The sequence below is a fragment of the Lasioglossum baleicum genome, chromosome 2, assembly GCF_051020765.1.
Source record: "Lasioglossum baleicum chromosome 2, iyLasBale1, whole genome shotgun sequence".
Classification (NCBI taxonomy): domain Eukaryota; kingdom Metazoa; phylum Arthropoda; class Insecta; order Hymenoptera; family Halictidae; genus Lasioglossum; species Lasioglossum baleicum.
In genome coordinates this window covers 8070714-8090758 of record NC_134930.1, presented here as the reverse complement: position 1 = coordinate 8090758, position 20045 = coordinate 8070714, and the positions used below count along the sequence as shown (strand labels likewise).

Below are 20045 nucleotides of genomic sequence, written 5' to 3'. Positions count from 1 at the left end.
TCTAATCAAATTGCCAATACAAGTGACAGATGAGATATATGTACATACAGAACGTCCCATTCGAAGTTTCCCAAGCAGGTATTCCCGAAGCTGTAGCTTGTTTCAGGAGTAGGATATAGTCGTAGAGAGAGTAGAGAGTCGTAGTAGAGAGTAAGATATAGTCTTTTTATGAAGAAAATATACAGGGTGAGTCACCTAAGACAAGCCACCTTTATAACTTCTACATTTGATGAGATAGGATGAATGTTTCATGCAAAACTTGTATAGTTTCGAGGGGCTCATTAGGCGGTGTATATAATATTTTTCAGATGAATGTGCTTACGAGATTTAAAGGTTAGCCTATGTTACGTCCCGAAAGTTTATTCGCGTGATTTTATCGCTTCGCGACACGTGACCTACGCTAGACGCACAAATATGACACAACCTTTGTCCACGCGGCACGTACGTCCGACGTCTGACGAGACCACGACCTTCGCGAACACACTATTGGCTAGTACTTACTACTGATATGTCGGATTCGGTAGGCCGCTATTAGACTAGGCCACTGGTGGCGCAACTCGGTTGCTCCACCAGTGGCTCAGCACGTCGTGGGCCATTGAAACAAATGTAACCTATTAGACTACGGTAACTGGTGGAGTCACCAAAAATTGTTGCCGATCTGGTGGACGGCATGGGTAACCGGCCGGGCAACATTTGGTGGCGCAGCCACCAGCCGGGGCATTGATTTGAATGTAGCCTATTAGACAAAGCCACCAGTTGCGCCACCAGCATCGCGAAAACATGAACAATTGACGTTCAAATTACCACCACATTTATCGTAAAATAAATAAGAGCACGACACAGCGTTTACATCGACAGCGGGAATGAACGCTTGGTGGTACCACCAGTTACCGATTCATAAAAGCTCTTCAATTCGGTGGCGCCACCAAGTTGCGCCACTAGTGACCTAGTCTAATAGCGGCCTTATAGCGGCCGTAGAGGCGACGAAGGAGATAGTGCGGCCGGTCTGAACCACGGGATTCTCGAGTAGAAATCGTCAGCGACTCTCGGGCAGTAGAATGGGTGGTCAGTGGGTACGGCAGGCCTCCTTCAGTCGGTCTGCTTTCGCTGCTGGTTGGCGGCTGTACCAGAATCCGGCTGGGTCGTCACGGGAGCGACGATCTTCACCCGTCCCCGGAAGATTATGTCGCTGATGATTCTGGGTTCACGTGTGATACCCAGAAACTGTTGCCCACCGTTTTCACTCGCGTAGATGCGTGCGAGTTCCCGCAACTGGTACCAGCGACCGGCGCGGCGCACAGTGGTCGGAAATCGCCAAATCGTGGCCAAAAGTCGAACATTTTTTTCCGTTGTTTAAAAATCTATGTAATACTACTTTATTTATAAGGTTCCAGAGCACGTTTTTTTGTTACAACGAATATTTAATACGTACTTCTGTCGGAGATACGTAAGTTCAAAGTTAGTAGTTCTAGAAGACCGGCATTTTCAACCATAATTGAAGTTACCTCTGCGACTTATTATAGCGCTGTAACACTGGTTTATCATTCTTGCTATTGTTGGGCATGTCCTAATTTAATATAATATTCTGATTTTATTTCTTTATTTACTTTTTAAAACTCTGGGAGATGAAAAAGAGAAATCTACACATCTGGTACATTTCATTAACGAAAAAGTTGCTTATCAATCGCGATCAAGCGTTTACTTTTTTGGAAAGAAGCTGCTAAGGCTATTAAACAAGTGTATGTTTCATTTTCCTGCGACCTATTGCGACCTTATGAATTATCGCAATTTCCTTAGCGACCGGTAACGTTCCGAAATGGCGAATTTTCCCTAAATCGTAGACAAAACTAATTTTCGCAAATGCAAGGTACATATTTGTTATATATTAGAATAAAATGCTTCAGATAGTCAACAGTGTAAGATTTTAATTTTTTTTTTTTACATATCTTTATTTTACTAGAGGTGAGTGAAATATCGGAACGAAACAGAACTGAGAAACTTCTATTACATTTTAGTACTAAAGAATTACCTTGCATGCAATATTTAACACTAAAATCTTACATTTTTTGCTATCTGAAGTCACCTGATAATAATTTAATATTTGTGGAAATAAATAATTTTTTCACATAACCGGCCGCCATTTTGTTTTTTGTAATTTTGACATCAGATTCATATTCAACGGCACGAGAAATATGGGAATACTAATTTTCAAGAGAGTCCAATAACTTTTTGGGTTACGCTTCCGCCATATTGAATCCGCCATTTTGTTTTTTGTAATTTTGACCTCAGATTCATATTCAACGGCACGAGAAATATGGGAATACTAATTTTCAAGAGAGTCCAATAACTTTTTGGGTTACGCTTCCGCCATATTGAATCCGCCATTTTGTTTTTTGTAATTTTGACCTCAGATTTATAATCAGCGACCCGAAAAACCTATGAGTATCAATTTTGAACTAAATTGGAGTACTCCTTCCTATTTTGACCAAGTTTTGGCTATTTCCGACCACTGTGCGGAACGGCATGCGATACTCGTATAGTTAATAAGCAAGAGTCGGTAGAGGCTTCTGCGTTTCCCGATGAATCCAGAGGAACGCACCGAGCAGTATTATGTTCAGACGTGCAAAGCGGAAACGCAGGAGCAGACGGAATATATGCAAAAGAGTATATCGCAAGAGCGCGGTGTTGGGGCAGGAATTGATCGAGACTCACTGATTGATGTGATAACTAGGAGTATATTACAACGTTCAACGTTACAACGGTACAACGTTCGAAAACTAAATTATAATTAATATAAAAACCGGAACTAGGAACGCGCGCGAGAACGATGAGACCGCATGAGGGCGGATGGACGCAAGAAGCGGGAGGACTGTTCGTTACGAAGTCAGAACTGGAACTGCCGCTGCTTGGCCCTCCTCGGACCACTTCGACATGTCGATTTCATCGTTGTTATTAAAAAGAGAAACATTAGCGGCTACGGGGAATTGATTATGATATGGGGACTACGGCGAATACGGTGTATGATTACACGATGCTTACAGTGACATTATGAGAACAACGTTGCAAAAATATAATGTGTCGCGATTACTGAGAACTATGGCGGACGTGAAATATAATATGACATGAATAGGGGAGAACTATGGCGGACGTGAGGTTCTGGTCTTAATGAAGTGTGAGAACTTATATCTAGGTGAATATTCTGACATGTTGACTATATGTTTAATTCTTATTAACTATACTTACGATTATGGCAACACGTCGGCAGACGTGACACCTAGTTTCTTGAAATAGACCCACATATTTTTGGACTCCTACGTTTGTAGCCCTTCACAATAACAACGTAATAAAGGATGAAATGAACCATATACCTAAATAATGGTTTTGCACAAGATACCAATAAAAATTTTAATGGGGACTATTGAACCATGCTGATGCTGCGAGATCCTTCAGTCTTAAGCATTTCGGCGATGTTTGCTTACGTTTACAGTTTGATTTCATTAATAAAGCTGAGAATATTCCATTACGTAAGCATTTACAGTGAATTGATATTTTTCATCCTCTTTCACGTTTGTGACCAAAATGAGCTTGAATGACTATATCGTTGAAATTGTTTCGCGAAGGGCTCAAAACGTTAGGGTTCAGAAATTGAATGCGGTTCCATTTTAAAAAACTGGGTTGACCTTCAAATCTCCTAAGCACCTCCACCAGAAAAGAAGTTATGTACACCAAATAAGGGCCCTCTCGAAACCATACAACTTTTCTCTGAAACATTTCTTCATATCTCAACAAATATAGAAGTTATTCAGGTGGCTTGTCTTAGGTGACCCAACCTGTACTTTCTTTGTGGTATCCTAATTTGACTTATGTTTTCTATATGGAATATTTGCAGTAGCAATGTCAATAGGCGCGGGCCTAAAGTACTATTAACACATTACCTACCGGTGATTATTCCATAATTGTTGAAAGTCTATGGTTCATGGCAGAGGATTTTTTAAAAGAATTCTTCAATAGTAACAGAAATTTTAATCATAAGCCCACCCCTCACCCCCTCAATAACAAATTCCAATCATTTCCTTTGAAATTATTCTGTCAAAGAGGATTTTGAAGCTTTCATTTGTTGCAGCACAATTATTGAAAAACATATTAACCCTTTGCACTCGAATGGCGCTGTAAGGCGCCAGTAAAAATGGCCACACCATTATTCAAAACAGTTTCAATATTATTATAATAAATTCGTCTGTTTTCTATAAATTGTGAAAAGCTCAACTGTTACACGAGACAGACAACTGGTTAAATTTCATGTGTACAATGTAAAAAAGATTACATTGAATAAAAATGTAATAAATGATTTTGATTTTCGAATTAAAATTGCTTCGAGTGCATAGGGTTAATAGACTACCGGTAGATAAACTGTTAAGAGTTGATAACATTCGTCAGCCGAAGTTGCGGAACAAGGCGTGAAGTGTGGACGTTTCGATATTCGGTTAGCGAACTGTCGCTACACGTGATCCAGATGCAATAAAGCTGCCGTGATTGCATCGAGAAGTACGGCGAAGACCTGAAGTGTTTTCGACTTCTGCCTGTCGCAAATGACGGAGTATCACTTCGTTGTGGAGTCTGGTTAGCAGACTTTGCTATTTTCGTGTTTAATGCAACGTGATGGATTGTTGTCTGCTTCAGTCTTCAAGTTGCTAAGGAAATCGTGCCGGAGCCGCCGTTCTGTGGATTCGTTAGATTTAACAGCACATGTTGTGCATTACGCTTAATCTCTTTGCAAAGATTGGCTAGCCATGGCTAAAACCCGAGTAGATCCTGTTTCATCAATCTTTAGTTGTAGTCATTTGTTGTTGTTTAGTTTTGTTATGTTATGTGTGAAGAGAGTGGCGTGGTTTTCCGTAGAAATAATATTGATTCATTATTCTTAAAATTTATTATAATTGATTAAAGAACAAAACAAATTATTCGTAGCACCATTTTGGTTTGTAACGTAATATAAACGGTGAGTATTTTTTTTTCTTAAACGCAACAAGTAGCGGACTAAAGTTTAAGACCGCTCTAAAGAAGACGATAACTTTTTTAGTATTGTACTATACGATTTGAACTTTTTTGGGAAGCTAGAGCAATTAGTTCGCTAAAGGATGTAAAAAGACATTTTTTCAAAAATTGCAATTGATCGGAATTGTTGAAAAAATACTAAAAGTTGAATTTTTTACTTTTTTATCTGGGCCTATATTGAAAATTTAAAAAAATTTTTTTTGTAGATCTGTGCCAATTAAACATAATCTGAAAATTTCGTCGAAATCGGTCGACGTTGCAATGAGCTACAAACGGTTAACAATGGTAAAAATTGCAGATTTTCACGATTTATTGCCGAAAATAATAATAATCTTCTTTAGAGCGGTCTTAAACTTTTGTCCGCTACTGTATGTATTCCGTGAGATTCACTCACTCACACCAGAGTCGCTAGATCAGGTGAATTGACTCGATCAGATGACTGTGGTGGGCACAGTGTTACAGTCTGTTGAGAAGTTGCATTACCGCGAAGCTAAAGTATTAGAGAAGAAAGAGGAATCGTCGTCGTATCTCATTCTGTATAAATATTTATGGAAACTTTAACTGTAATATCTATTTTATTTTATTATTCGTTCATTTTTACTTTACTCTTATTATCTTGAATAGTGTTAACTCATTTTAACAATTATAATTTGGAAAATAGTTAAATTTTAATGTATACAGGGTGTCCCAAAACTCCTTCAAGTCCGGGAAATAGGAGGTTCCTTAGGTCATTTGAAGCAACATTTTCCTTTGCACCAATGTCAGCCGCGGCTTTGTTTAGGAGTTATTAACGAAACGCACGGACCAGTCAGAGCGCGACATAAACGCGAGTTGGCACAGTCGGCCAATAGACAGTTGGCGCCTAAACAAAAGCCGCGGCGGCCATTTTTGCAAAGGAAAATGTCGCTTCGAATGACCACAGGAACCTCCCATTTCCCGGACTTGAAGGAGTTTTGGGACACCCTGTATGTTGATAATATGAAATTTGTATTTATTGTGCCCTCACAACTTACACCCTTTGAGGAAAAAAGAATAGAGAACAATTCCGATGCGGCAAAGGAATGCGATCTCATAATAAATTTAACGGGTATAAGCAAGCCAATCCATATAAAGTTTTGAGTAGACAGAAAATCTATAAAATTTCATTTGAACAACACAATGACATAAAAAATTTAACTGAATTGCAGAACTAAAATAAAAACGAGCTGAACAAATCACAACAGTGAAAACGTTTCATTAGTGTCTATCTTAAATAAACGGTTAATTTGGACACTGTTAGATGAAATGAAGACAATCTCCCCCGAGCAAATGTGTCGAGCGGTACTTGTTTCCCGTCTTCCTAGCCAACTAATGAAAACTTCGAATGATTTCTAGCAATGTAGCGAGTCATCGAGCTACAAGGGTCTCCAGAAGATGCTAGTAAGAGGCTCTTCAGCCAGTGGAATTACCTTTTATTCCACCCTTATTCATCTTTCAAGTTGTGTAAACTCTAGGTAGAAAATTCACGTTTTAGAGCCAGTCGGGTAATAAAGGAACAATCGCAGCAAATTTCGAGTGGGATCTGCTGAGCTTGCCAATAAAAGTATCAAATGATTGCAATAAGTTCGTGCCCGATTTGAAAATAAAATTCAATGGTTAAATTTTAAAGAATACAGGTTTATTAATCAATTATGTAGTCACCATTCTTTTCTACACAATTAGAAAAGAATGGTAACTATATAATTCCTTCATGCATCAGGCACGAAGTTATAAATATCAGATGATTGCATAAGTTCGTGACTGAATCTATTCAGAGGATGGTGAAATGATTTAAATCAGTGATCCTATTTTACGAATGAGTCGAGCTCGCAGAAATCAAAAAGTAGCTTAATAAATATTTACCGTCCACGGTATTGCGCCCAGTCTAATCCTTCGCTCTTCCCTAATAATTGTTTCAAACGTCGATTCGCTGCGAAATGATATCATCGGATTCCGAATCCATTTCAGCGTAGCTTTGCGAAGCATAAAAATGGTTAAAACGTTAAACGAAATCAAATATTTGAATGCACCATTCAGAAAACGTATTCAATATTTGGCCGCAGAATATTGTTTTGAGTCTGCGTAGATTGTTTAAATACTATTTAGCGGAATTGATAGTGGAAGCTTTTACACTCCATGGATTAAATTAATCGTTTAAACTATCGTTTCAAACGTACGGAGCATATGACAAATTTAAAACAACTGTCGCTTCACAGATGTGTGAAATGACGGAAGCTTGTTGTTATTTGATATCAACGATCGAAACAGTAGGATTAGTTGCTACGGCCGGATGAAAAAATTGCTTTATGTTTCGCTATGAAATCCGGGCAGCATACATATCTGCTACGTTCATACCCAAACGATTGAAACTTAAGAATGTTGTGGAGATATATAAAAACGCAACAAAATTTTTAAAAATTTGACAAGATATAATTCTTACTAAATTAATGCAATTACCAAAGTTTGGGTTCGATTCACTGCACCGTTTAAGAATTATAGCAACTTAAAGTTTGCACATTTTAACACGTCTTCTTATGGGGAATTCATAAAATTCCACTTCAAACCCTATTTAAGCCTTGAAAAAACGCAACTAGAAACTCCAGGTTTATTTTATATATAGTAAAAATTATGTAATTAATTATGTTCAAAATTTATTAGGATTCACTAAACAGTTACAGAGCAAAAAATTATAAACTGTTACAAAACGTCAAAATCGTGTTGTCCTTCTCACTAGCATGGAAACGCGACAACTGTGTAGACCACTGAATATAGCTACAATTAGAGGGTACAATTATTCGCAAAAGTCACTTACAATTTTTTATAATATGAAGACAATTTGATTAAAAAATAAATATAACATGAAATTCACTAATTAAACGAAAGCTTTCTAAATTAATCTATTTTTTTAATGCAAAATATACTCATGAATGGCTTTCATTGCCAATATATTGATGGATTTCGAATTTCTTGTACTTTTGTGTCTCCCATTGTACCTCCAGAACATTCTTAAGCGATATTTCATGACGCCATGAAAATCCAAGACCTCATATTCTCAGATACATTAATCGGGAAGGACGTCACTAAGAAATCACACTCGGAGAACAAATTATTTGTTATATTGTCCGTTTATATGTAAAGATAAATGCAATATTACTATATACTAGTTTAATAGGATTTATATTTAATACAGGGTCGAACATAGTCACAAAAATAATTGCAGAAATTAATAACAATCACACACTACATGACATGCATTATATTTGTGTTATTATCTAAACAGTATTATCTTCATTTCAAACACCCCATGTGACGACATATGTGTTCCACATGACACCCTGTAGACATATGGAATAAAATAGGTTACGAAACTTTAAAGTTGGTTTTTATACAAGAAAGGTTTAGTGTTCCTGATTTCTCAACATTTTTCATTTCTCGAGAAATGAGAAATAAGACTATATTTCTCGAGGATTTTTAATGAAATAACAAAATATTGGAAACTGATCAAAAGTCGTGTAAAACTACGATTCTCACCATTTTTAACCATTTGTAGCTCGTGTGTATGTTAATCGATTTCGACGAAATTTTCAGCTTGTGCATAACTAACATAAATCTAATGTAGTCCTTGCCTTACCAGTTTGATTATTTTACATAAATACATTTAAAACATGATTTCTATTCATAAAAATGACAACTACATGCAAAACAAGGATAAAAGTTTTTATCCAAATTTATACGGCACGAGTGTCCCAACCTTTACAAAAACCGCCACTTCGAAACATATACAAAAAAAATTCAAATCGCAATATATGCACAATTCTTTTTGTAAATTTAAACTACATTAAGTTTCTAACAAATTAGATATATTTAAGCAATCAAGACTGAAAAATTGTCAGTTGAAAACGAATCAATAAGAAACACAATTAAACTTTTCAGAATATATATATTTTTAGCTTCTTCTTGGCACAGCTCTACACTGAATCCGATTTGTTGCTTTTAATGCTCATAAAAAGTTTGTTTATAAACCGAAATATAAAGCTGATAACGATGAAATTGGTGTTTCCAGTGCGTTAATGTTGAAAAAGCACTGCCCTACTTATATGGTATCCGAATCTTTACGACAGACCCTTAATACCGAATGCAATACAAAAAATGATTGACCTTGGAAAAAGGGTCAAGGTCAATTTTGTAATCCTTTATTTATATATAATTTTGAAACACCCTCTACGTAATTGTCACGCAATCGATTAATAGGTTAGCCCTGTTTGCGCAAAAAGCGCACCACGATTGTGTTTCATTTAGATGCCTAAATTTTTATCGTACGAGACCACGCGCACGTGTGCAATCAAAAGATAAGCAAGACCGCAGCCGGTTTAAATTTTTCTTTGTAACGATTACATGTGTCCGCAACGATTAATCGCGATTGCGCGAAAAAATACATTATATTCAGAGAGATGTTCAAGAGTAAGAGAGCAAGAGAGAGAGAGAGAGAGAAAAAGTGATGAGAGAGATGAGAGAGAGAAATTGCCGTGTAAACACGCGGCCGAGACAGTTACAGTTTGCCAGTCTTATTAAAGGATTTCTTTTATTTACAGTTCGGCGTGCTGTTGGTTGTGCGACTCGCCCTCCTTCACGGCGCTTTGCCGAAGTTCTCGCCGCAGGATAATCCGGCAGCTTTTCATCCCTGTTTCCACGTCAGGTGAGTATCCGCATAAGTCCTTTATGCCGCGCGAGTTGTAACAAGGTTTACAATTATATACAATGTTGCAAAACTCGTGGCGATTGTAGGCGCACGGACATTGTCGTGCCACTGTCACATACCCGCGAAACCATCCCGCGCTGGATAAACGCGATACCAAAGCGCCGCGCGCGAACGTATCGCTGAGATAAATGTATCTCTGCGTTTCATACTTTTGATATGATTAACGCTGCCGCGTTTTAACTTCTTTGAATTACCGAGCAAACGAACTCGTAATCATGCCCGAAATCCGGGCAAACAATTCGAGGAGACATATTTTAGCCTTTACGGAAAGATTATAAGTTAGCGTCAACGAGTTCCAAGCAAAATCGAGGAATTTATGGCAGGGTCTAGGCCTGATTGAGGTCTTGAATGGGGATATCAGGACTAAACACATCGGGGGCGGTGGCTGGTGTCCGTCTTGGCACATTTGGCTATCGGTCGCCAAAGGGATGTCCATGTGGAGTGTGCTGGGTGAGGGTTTTCGGGAAGGTAACATTAGTAATGTAGGTACAGCACAGAACACATTAGGTATATAAGACATTAAGTACATAACTTTAAATTTTTAAATTACATTGCTTGAAAAAATTGAAAAGAAGATAACATGCCTGAATATTCGGTTCATAATGTAACGATCTGATATTTAAGGGTGGAAACAAATTGAGCTTCCTTAATTTTTTCATGAGATCAACTCTTTGTGATTCCAACAAGGTACATTGCCAAATGATATGGTTAAGAGCTTGAACCTCATTGCCGCAGTTACATTTGGAATCATTTATTATATGTAGTCGTGAAAGAGAAGCTGCAAGGTGATAATGATCTGCTCTACAACGATTGAATGTTACAATAAATTGTCGTGATAAACCTCTACCCGAGAACCATGGTGATGGCAGCCAGGATGTCCGTCAAACATTCTTTGTAAAGACTGTGATCCTCTATTTAATTTTTCTCTAAAATATAACTTTTGATCGTAAAGTTTAAATACACCATGAAACATGAATTCTGAAGATGGTTAGAGGAAAATAATAAAAATCGCTAAAAATCCGGCATGTCACATGTAATCACCTAGTAAAACACCTGGGATGGTGTCTCGTTAGGTATCACCAAGTTCTGGAGCGCCGGTTGAATCTGGCCTCGATGATGGGGTCTCCGGATTCGTGGGCGGGTTAAACCGACCGCCTCGGCTTCAACTTTTCCAGTTGCTTACTCCTGCCCACCTCACCCATTTCGATGGATGAAGCGCGCGGCAGGAGGATGGGGCGGAGGTGGGCGAAGCTGGCTCGCTGCAACGGCACCATCAAAGAGCCGGCGCTCGTTCGACTTTTCAAAAATGTTCTCCGTGTGCTCGCGGGAGACGGGGCCACACTCATAGGAGGACGCTCGTTCGCAACAGCCGGAAAGACCCTCCGTTCGATTTCCGATCATTTTCTTGCCGGGTTCTTTGGGATGTTCCGCGCCATTCGTCGCCGTGCACGCGTTTACCTTACTCTGGCTGTTTTGCACGAGAAAAAAGCCGTGGCGAAGGAAAGGTGGAAGAGGCAGCAAGCCTGCTCCTCTTCCTCTCTCTCTCTCTCATTCCGTGGTCCCTCGAATGCTCAACGAAAAATTCCGAAATATACGACTCGATTTTACGGACCGACGGACGTGTCCGGTAAATCCGATTCCGCTATCTCCCTGAAGACTGACGATATCGACTGGACCCGGGTAGCTATCCCGTGGCGAGAAAGGAATATGTCCCGATGGTTTACGCAGCCGGGAAAATAGAACCGGTCTCGATGTAACGCTCCATTTCAATATCTCGATATGACGCAGTACACTTCCTTTTCGGCCGGCTATGCCGCGCTGGAACATCCGCGCCGTTTCCGTCTAGTATCGACGGAAGAATTATTGTATTATTCGTGGAAGAGAATGTGCTCGGCTCCGCTTTCAATTCTGCTCCCCCTGTTTTTGACCGAGTGTTTGTCACGTTCCGCGGGAGGGTGTCCTGTCGTTCGGGAACGAATGACCAACGGAAACCGATACCGTGATCATGCTCTTGATATGCTGGCTGTCGTTTCTGCTGACTTTTTCGGCGGAACACAGACGCTGCCGGCAACGAATATTACGCGCACCGATGAATACGATACAGTGAAGCGACAAGCTGGCTAGGCAAAGGAATGCGGGTCCGAATCGTATCAAATCGTTCCAGCGCGTGTCTTGTTATTGGCCCAAGCGGTCATATCTACAAGTCAGATCGCGTCACAAAGACTATGAAAGCGCCAAAGGTAAAGCTATGCAAGCGAACGGAGAATCCCACTTGTGTCTATCACTACCCGCTGGTCAGCCGTATCTGCACAGACCTTGTTTGTTCTCACATTAACGATACTGTCGTAAATTACAATCTGTCAACTGACCTAGATCAGATATTCAGATAACTCTTTGACGGCGGTTGGTGTTGTGTGAGAGAGAAGGAGTAGGAAAGGAAGCGTTTCATCCTCGGCCCGCCAGAGAACTCATCGGTACTTAAGGCTATCTAGTGTGCTTCGCCTTAGACGCTGGGATATCAGAAGGCGGTTGAGGATGGTACATATGTATAGTGATTGACGAATCAGACAGTAGCGGGAAAGGTGTTGAGACTATTTGTTCATTTGCTAGCGATCGGAAGAGGTTGCCACCACATTAAATGTCCCCTTTTTTTCGTTTCGTGGCGGTGGGGAAATGCTGTTACGCACACCCTCTCAACCGGACAGAGAGGGTAGTGTGGGACTTGGCTCCCGCTAAGCTGACAGTTGGGGAAAACGGGACTAACTCCCTGTCCCTACCCACTAAAACCCCACCACCAAAGGGACTTCAAACCCCTTCAACGCCTTACTCCCGGCAATAATAGATATAGGGGCCTACTATTCGCATTTCTACCTACATCTGCCTACCTACATCTACCCATTCTGCCATTACAGGCTTATCCAATTCCGAAACATTAAATGTCCCCTGCCAGTGATCACCGATATCTGGACGAGTTTCATTTCCACGCTGGTCCACAATCGAATCCAGGGAAGACGATGCGATGTTTGCAGGTCGTTTTTCCACTCGATGATGCTATATCGCTGTCGTCGTCGTTTGAGCGCATTGCTCTGGTTGTTGTCGCAGCGAAGCAATGAGTCGCGTGCTCGAGCCTATCGAGTCGTAGATGCTATTCTCCTAGCATGGCCGTTTGAAAAGGATATGGATTCGGCATGCTGATCCTCCACGAATTCGCCGATCTGTTGACGTCGTTGTTGGAGTATACACCGAAATGCACGAGCATATATGTATAGAAGGAAAGCTCTTTTGACCTGCGTTTCATTGCACGTTAAGAGCCGTCATTTTTCCGCACTTAATGGCCTAAGGAGGAATAAGGCAAATATTCTATCAGTCAGTCCGAGCTAACTCACCGAGCAAGTCACAGCTCCCACACGGTTTATATAAAGTTCAATTATATTGTGTTATATGCAAACATTATTTATTCACACCTGAGCAACGTTTATTTCATTGTGCTGTGCTATTTGAAGAAACATCTAGTATTAAAAAATTATATTCAATCTCCTAACCCAGGCCTGGGCGACGCTGGCTCGCGGAACAGATGTTCTTGCTACTCCTCTGTCGGAGTGGACGTGGTGGAGACTGTCTTACCGAGCAAGAGAAGGAAAGAAGCAGCCACATCTGTTCCGCGAGCTAGCGTCGCCCAGGCCTGTCCTAACCTATAATCTTAACAGTCGTCGTAGGTCCGTGGGTCTCGTGCTTTCTGCGTACCTGACGTCACAGTGGTCGGAAATCGCCAAATCGTGGCCAAAAGTCAAACATTTTTTCCCGTTGTTTAAAAATCTGTATAATAGTACTTTATTTATAAGATTCCAGAGCATATTTTTTTGTTACAGCCAATATTTAATACGTTTCTGTCGGAGATACGTAAGTTCAAAGTAAGTAGTTCTAGAAGACCGGCATTTTCAACCATAATTGAAATTACCTCTGCGATTTATTATCGCGCTGTAACCCTGGTTTATCATTCTTGCTATTGTTGGGCATGTCCTAATTTAATATAATATTCTGATTTTATTGCTTTATTTAATTTTTTAAAGCTCTCGGAGATGAAAAAGAGAAATCTACACATCTGGTACATTTTATTAACGAAAAAGTTGCTTATCAATCGCGATCAAGCGTTTACTTTTTTGGAAAGAAGCTGCTAAGGCTATTAAACAAGTGTATGTTTCATTTTCCTGCGACCTATTGCGATCTTATGAATTATCCACATTTCCTTAGCGACCGGTAACGTTCCGAAAAGGCGAATTTGCCCTAAATCGTAGACAAAACTAATATTCGCAAATGTAAGGTACATTATTGTTATATATTACAATAAAATGCGACAGATAGTCAACAGTGTAAGATTTTAATGCTAAATATTGCATTTAAAACACCAATTACAATCACAATTATGGAAAATACAAAATAATTTGTATACAAGTAACTTTACAATACTTCGTCACATGACAAATCTTCATTCATATCAGGTTCTTCAAACAATTGTGTGACTTCGGGGGGATATTGTTTCATCTTTTTTGTACATGACATCTTAATACTACTTATGAAACACCATAGTATACATTATACATATATTTATTTTACTAGAGGTGAGCGAAATATCGGAGCGAAACGGAACTGAGAAACTTCTGTTATATTTTAGTACTAAAGAATTACCTCGGATGCAATATTTAACAATAAAATCTTACATTCTTCGCTATCTGAAGTCATCTGATAACACTTTGTACTAATAATATACCTCGCAAACATTCTATTACCAAATACATGTGTTAATAAATAATTTTTTCACATACCCGGCCTCCAGTTTGTTTTTTAATTTTGACATCAGATTCATATTCAACGACACAAGGTACAGAGGTATTATATTCAAGAGAATCCAATAAAGTCTTGGATTACGCATCCGCCATTTTGTTTTTTGTAATTTTGGTATCAGATTCACATTCAACGGCCAGAAAAATATAGAAATACTAATTTTCAAGAGAGTCCAATAATTTTTTGCGTTACGGATCCGCCATATTGAATCCGCTATTTTGTTTTTTGTAATTTTGACCCCAGATTTATAATCAGCGACCCGAAAAACCTATGAGGTTCAATTTTGAACTAAATTGGAGTACTTCTTCCGATTTTCGACCACTGTGCGTCTGTGGCAGATCGATGGATGGCCACTACTGGCCATGTTAGGAGAAGGTTTACGTATTCTCGGTGGTTTTTGCAGCAGCACCTTCTTCTGATTGTAGTCGTCGTGTTGCGTTGTGTTCTTTGTCAGGATCACCAATTTCGCAGCTGCTGAAGTTGCAAGTGAGCGAGGGAAAAGGAAAGGGAGCTTGTGTCGTCCTAGGCCCGCTAAAGGGCTTGCCAGTAAGGCTATCTAAAGGGCCCTGCCTTAGACACTGAAATATATATCGGAACGTAGTTGAGGTCAGCATGCATACATAGGGATCGGTGATGGATCAGGTAGTAGCGGAGGAGGGGTTGACTATTTGTCCATGTGCTGGTGAACGTAGGAGGGTTTTATTCGGATTTCTGAAAAAAGTTACCACTTTGCTAACAATTAGATCCCCGTGTCTAAATGAGAGTCTTGCGGTCTTAATGCTTAGATTTTAAAATGCCTTTTTGACTTTAGAATTCTCTTGTGTCCAGAATCCTAAATCCTTCACATATATTCGGATCCTAAAATATGGGTATTTCAAGTTAGAATGCTCAAGATTCTGAATCTTGTGGACTCACAGTTATAAAACTGAGAGATCTCCAACACTCCAACATCAGAATCCGAGAATCCGATTCGGTAGACTCTATATCGATGCGATGCAAACTCGATAGTCCCGATTTGCGTCAATTCAAGCTTCTCTGTCCGGAGATCTTGGCAAAGGAAGCAGAAAAAAGAAGACAACAAGAATGGGAAAGCGAGGAAGTCGTGTAATCCCATTAGGGAAACAATAAAAATGCAGCTTCTGCTATCCTGCAATCTAATTCGCGTGTCCCAACGTTGTATTGTCCCTCGACTCTATCGATTCTGCATTTGCCAGGCTCCATTCATCTTCGATATAAACTCGTCGAATATACCAGATTGAAGTAGCGAACTTACAATAGCAAAAAACTGAAGCTCGTTATTCGCCGACGGCGGAAACAGGAATGAAAGTACGGCCGCTTTACTTAGCAAAAGTATAGCCGGAAAGCGTGCCCGGTAATTTTAGCATATTGAAATATTGTTTTGTCCTTTCAGTCCGGTTCCGTTCCGTTCCATTCCGTCGTATCAGCGTTATCGGGAGGGTACCGATTTCTTCTTCCCGAACTCGGATCCGGCATTCATTCTGTATCCCCGGTTGCCTTGCCTAAAGTTCACCCTCCCTTTTCCGTTGTCTCGCTCCGATCCTCCACCGTTAGCCAATCGAGCGAACTGGTCGGAGGGGTGCACTTCGCTTCTGCCCAGCCTGGAGAAGATATTATGCGAAATACTTTCTGCCTGGCTTCGGGAAACCGCTCGGGAATATTTTACGAGATGTATAATTTGGCCGGATGTACCGTCGTTTTGCGGAATTTACGATCGTTTGAACCCACACCAGACCAACCTTCCAGGAGGCTCGCAAGTGTTGCGCGCCCATTCTCGGTTCCACGGCGTTGGCCACGCCACGCCACGTTTCGGTTTTCGCCGATTTCATCGCTGATTCCGGCTTCATATGTGCCCGACACGTGTCTCTCGATGACGGTGCAAATCGAGCGAATTCGACACGATATCTCGCCTTTTCGCTGCTAACACATTATGTGCGGACTATCTGACGCTCTTCTACCCACGTGGCGTCGCGCCAATTTTTGACGATTGCGCGGAAAAGGGTTCTCTAAAAGTCGCTCTAATTACTAGTGAAGGAAAGTAGCCCAATGTGGGGAGGGTTCAGAACATTGGGTGGTCTAAAATCTATACAGTTATAACTAGTTTCAATGTTATCTTTTATTCTTACACGCATAAGGAAATTCGCATAACGATTGCTATTGGTCTGGTATTTGATATGGTATTCCTGTCAGCATGACAGTAATAGCATCAAACAATTATATAAATTGAATTATCCTAAACTATTAACTTTCCAACATAAGTAGGTTAATTAATGGCGAAGAACGAAGTTGACCTTCATGTGACATTTATAGAGCCACTCACGAAAAAACTATTAATATCAAAATATGCCCCGCTCGATACCATTTAAATTTTGTCTGAAACATTTTTCGCTACGAGTAATAATAGCAAGAAAATCAAGATGTCAAAATCGGGCGAGACACCCTGTATAATCGTCGCAATCGTGCTTTTACTCTTCGCACAGTGTAATATGCTCCATTTTAGTGATTGAAGGTAATTGTACCAGTCGTAATTTCAAAGGTCGATAGCTTTTAATGAATTTGGATTTTCCCACAGAAATATGCAGAAACATTAAAGTTTAAATATCACTCTTTAGCGAACGAGCGCTTTACAAGTCCAGCCGATGGTGTCGGACAAAAGTGGCCGGGGCAATGTAAATTCCGCCGCGGCCGGTTATTTTCGCAAAATGCTGCAATTATGACTTTATTGCGACATGCACGGAACTACAATTTTAGTCGTGGGCTCGGCCAAGTTTCGCGTTATTTTCGCCTCTGCGATGATGAGCGGCAACTACAATAAAATTTCTTCGGGAACGACTCCCTTTGACGATATTAAATGCAACATTTGTTCCAAGTAGAGCTGGTATATTACATTGAAACGGGAATAACTGCGTTTCCGTTCTTTATGCATGACTACGAAGTGTGCGATATTTTCATACAGGATACAACAGTTTAATGGCCATGTGGTCGCTGACCCTTCTCTAAACATGTATTATAGCAACTTCAATTTGGAAAAAAACATACGCGTGGCAGAAGTGAAACTTCTTGCAGTCTAGTAATGTTTAGAAGTAAATTAAGATTGGAAATTGTAAACAATCCTAATAAAGCGACAACAAGATCAAGAACAACTCTCGATGCAGTATTTGCAAGACATTTAGACAAAATTGAATCAAGAATATTTATATTTTATTTTAGCTATATCACTAGCCAATTGTTGCAATGATAGAATCATAGAAAATCATAGAAAAAATAAAGAACGATTAAAATTTGCGACGCAAAGAAGTAGAGCGTATGGGAAATGCAATAAACGATGTCTCTTTCTTTCCCATACGCTCTCCTTCTTTGCGTCGCAAATTTTTATCGTCCATTATTTTTTTCTATGATTCTATCATTGAAACAATTGGCTTGTGATAGCTAAAATATGATATAAATATTCTTGATTCAATTTTGTCTAAATGTCTTGCAAATACTGCATCGAGAGTTGTTTCTGATCTTGTTGTCGCGTTATTAGGATTGTTTACCATTTCCAATCTTAATTTACTTCTAAACATTACTAGACTGTAAGAAGTTTCACTTCTGCCGCGCGTGGTTTTCCACGCGTATGATTTTTATTTGAAAACTTCGCATTCAATGTGCCACGTCTTTTTGACGTCGATTGACCTACAATTTTGGATATATTGGGTTGGCAAATAAGTTCGTTCGGTTTTTGTGATTTATTCCAGCCTAAAAAACCGGACGAACTTATTTGCCAACCCAATATCATTTTCTCATGAAATGGAACACTTTTAGGGAACGGCGCACAGTGGGTCAAATCGACGTTCTCTAGCTGTTCACGCCTATTTCACCATTATTTCCATATATATATAAAGACCACATTAAATAGATCGTTGGATTCGTCTTGGCGTCAGCTATAACATGATTGAATAAAATATATATAGTTATAAATAAGTAATGAAGGTGACCACAATTTTTTATTGAAAACAAATTTTTTTTTCAAATTTTTTGTATTGATATTTGTAAAAGACTGTGTACTGATTACTTTTTGTAGGAAACATTTGTTTGTCACACCACTGGAAATGTCTGAAGAATCGTGTGAATAATAAATAATAATTGAAAACTGGCTATTCAGGCATTCAAACAAGAGTAATCCATAATTTTTGGATGAATGATGTTTAGTACATGTAATGAAATAACAAAAATGTGTTATTAGTATCGTATTTAAAGAATCACAAATATTCAAACAAGATTAAGTATTATATTTTACAAAGTTACTGACTACAATCAATTGATCATACGGATTTTCTGCTTGTGACTGTATTTATCGATTAATAAACAAAAATGTATACTATAATTCCTCTTAACAAAGGTAAAATACAGGTTTTAAATATGGAAAAACTGCTGTGATGCTATACTACGATGCTATTACTATAATCTGTCAAATACAAATGATTCAACTAAGGTAGCAAGAAGTTTGAATGTTTATCAATGGTCATAATCTAAAAAATTCATAAGATTGGTCTGGGTTAGGTCTTTACACTCTTAAGAGTCGCTGAGTTGCCGTCAATGCGACTCGTGCAACGCGACTCGCCGCGCCGCGGAATTGCGTGTTACGCGACGCTTTAAACTATCATAACTTCGGAGTTGGGATTAGTTGGGATCTGAATTTTGTACGATCTTTTAGAAGAGATCTTGCCGAAAATGTTCCACTTTGTTAGAATACACGAATCGACACGAATGACAACTTTATCCCTTGCCAAAGATGAAAAACTTTGACGATTTTCCTTAGTTGACTAAATATTTTTTTTATAATAAATTATGAACAATGATGTTTAGTTCCTGGTACGTTGTCAACATAGATATACATTCTTCATATAAAAAAAAATTGGGCACTTAATCTTCAATAGATTTTCCAGGACATCAGTATGAAAAAAGGAATTTTTTCGGTGATAAAGTTTGATCTTTGAACGCTTATTGTAACGAGAGTTTGTAATAACTTTAATTGATATTGCCATTTTCGAATGTAATGAACATTTAAGAAACATTATACATTCGTTAAAAATCGATATGAGAACTTTGATTTTTTAGCCCGTGAACAGTTAGAATGTCGATTTGATCCACTGTGCGGCGTGCTCAAAATTTCATAGTTGAAAAATAAGGTCGACCCTAATGTGCATATACGATTAAATCTATTTGCAGTCTTACTTAAACTTAATTTTTGAGACCAACGTCTATTCTTCAATGGATCTAACATAAATAATCCTCTGGAAAAAAGACAAATCTTCAATGTTAAAAATGTGGCCATGGATCGAAATGGACGAAGGGCTTGCCATAGGGGGAT

The 20045-nt window shown here is 39.2% G+C and overlaps 1 protein-coding gene across 3 annotated transcripts in view; it reads left to right on the top strand.

The window, feature by feature from the left end:
* The window catches only part of LOC143219220 (protein O-mannosyl-transferase TMTC1-like), a 719300-nt gene that overhangs the window by 423659 nt on the left and 275596 nt on the right, over positions 1–20045 (top strand). For all 3 annotated transcript variants that reach the window (XR_013011281.1, XM_076445179.1, XM_076445165.1), the window contains one exon: positions 9666–9769. Coding sequence is in view for 2 of the 3 variants with exons in the window: in XM_076445179.1 (XP_076301294.1) it covers positions 9666–9769 (104 nt within the window). In the remaining variant the exon portion in view is untranslated. The remainder of the gene's footprint in view (positions 1–9665; positions 9770–20045) is intronic.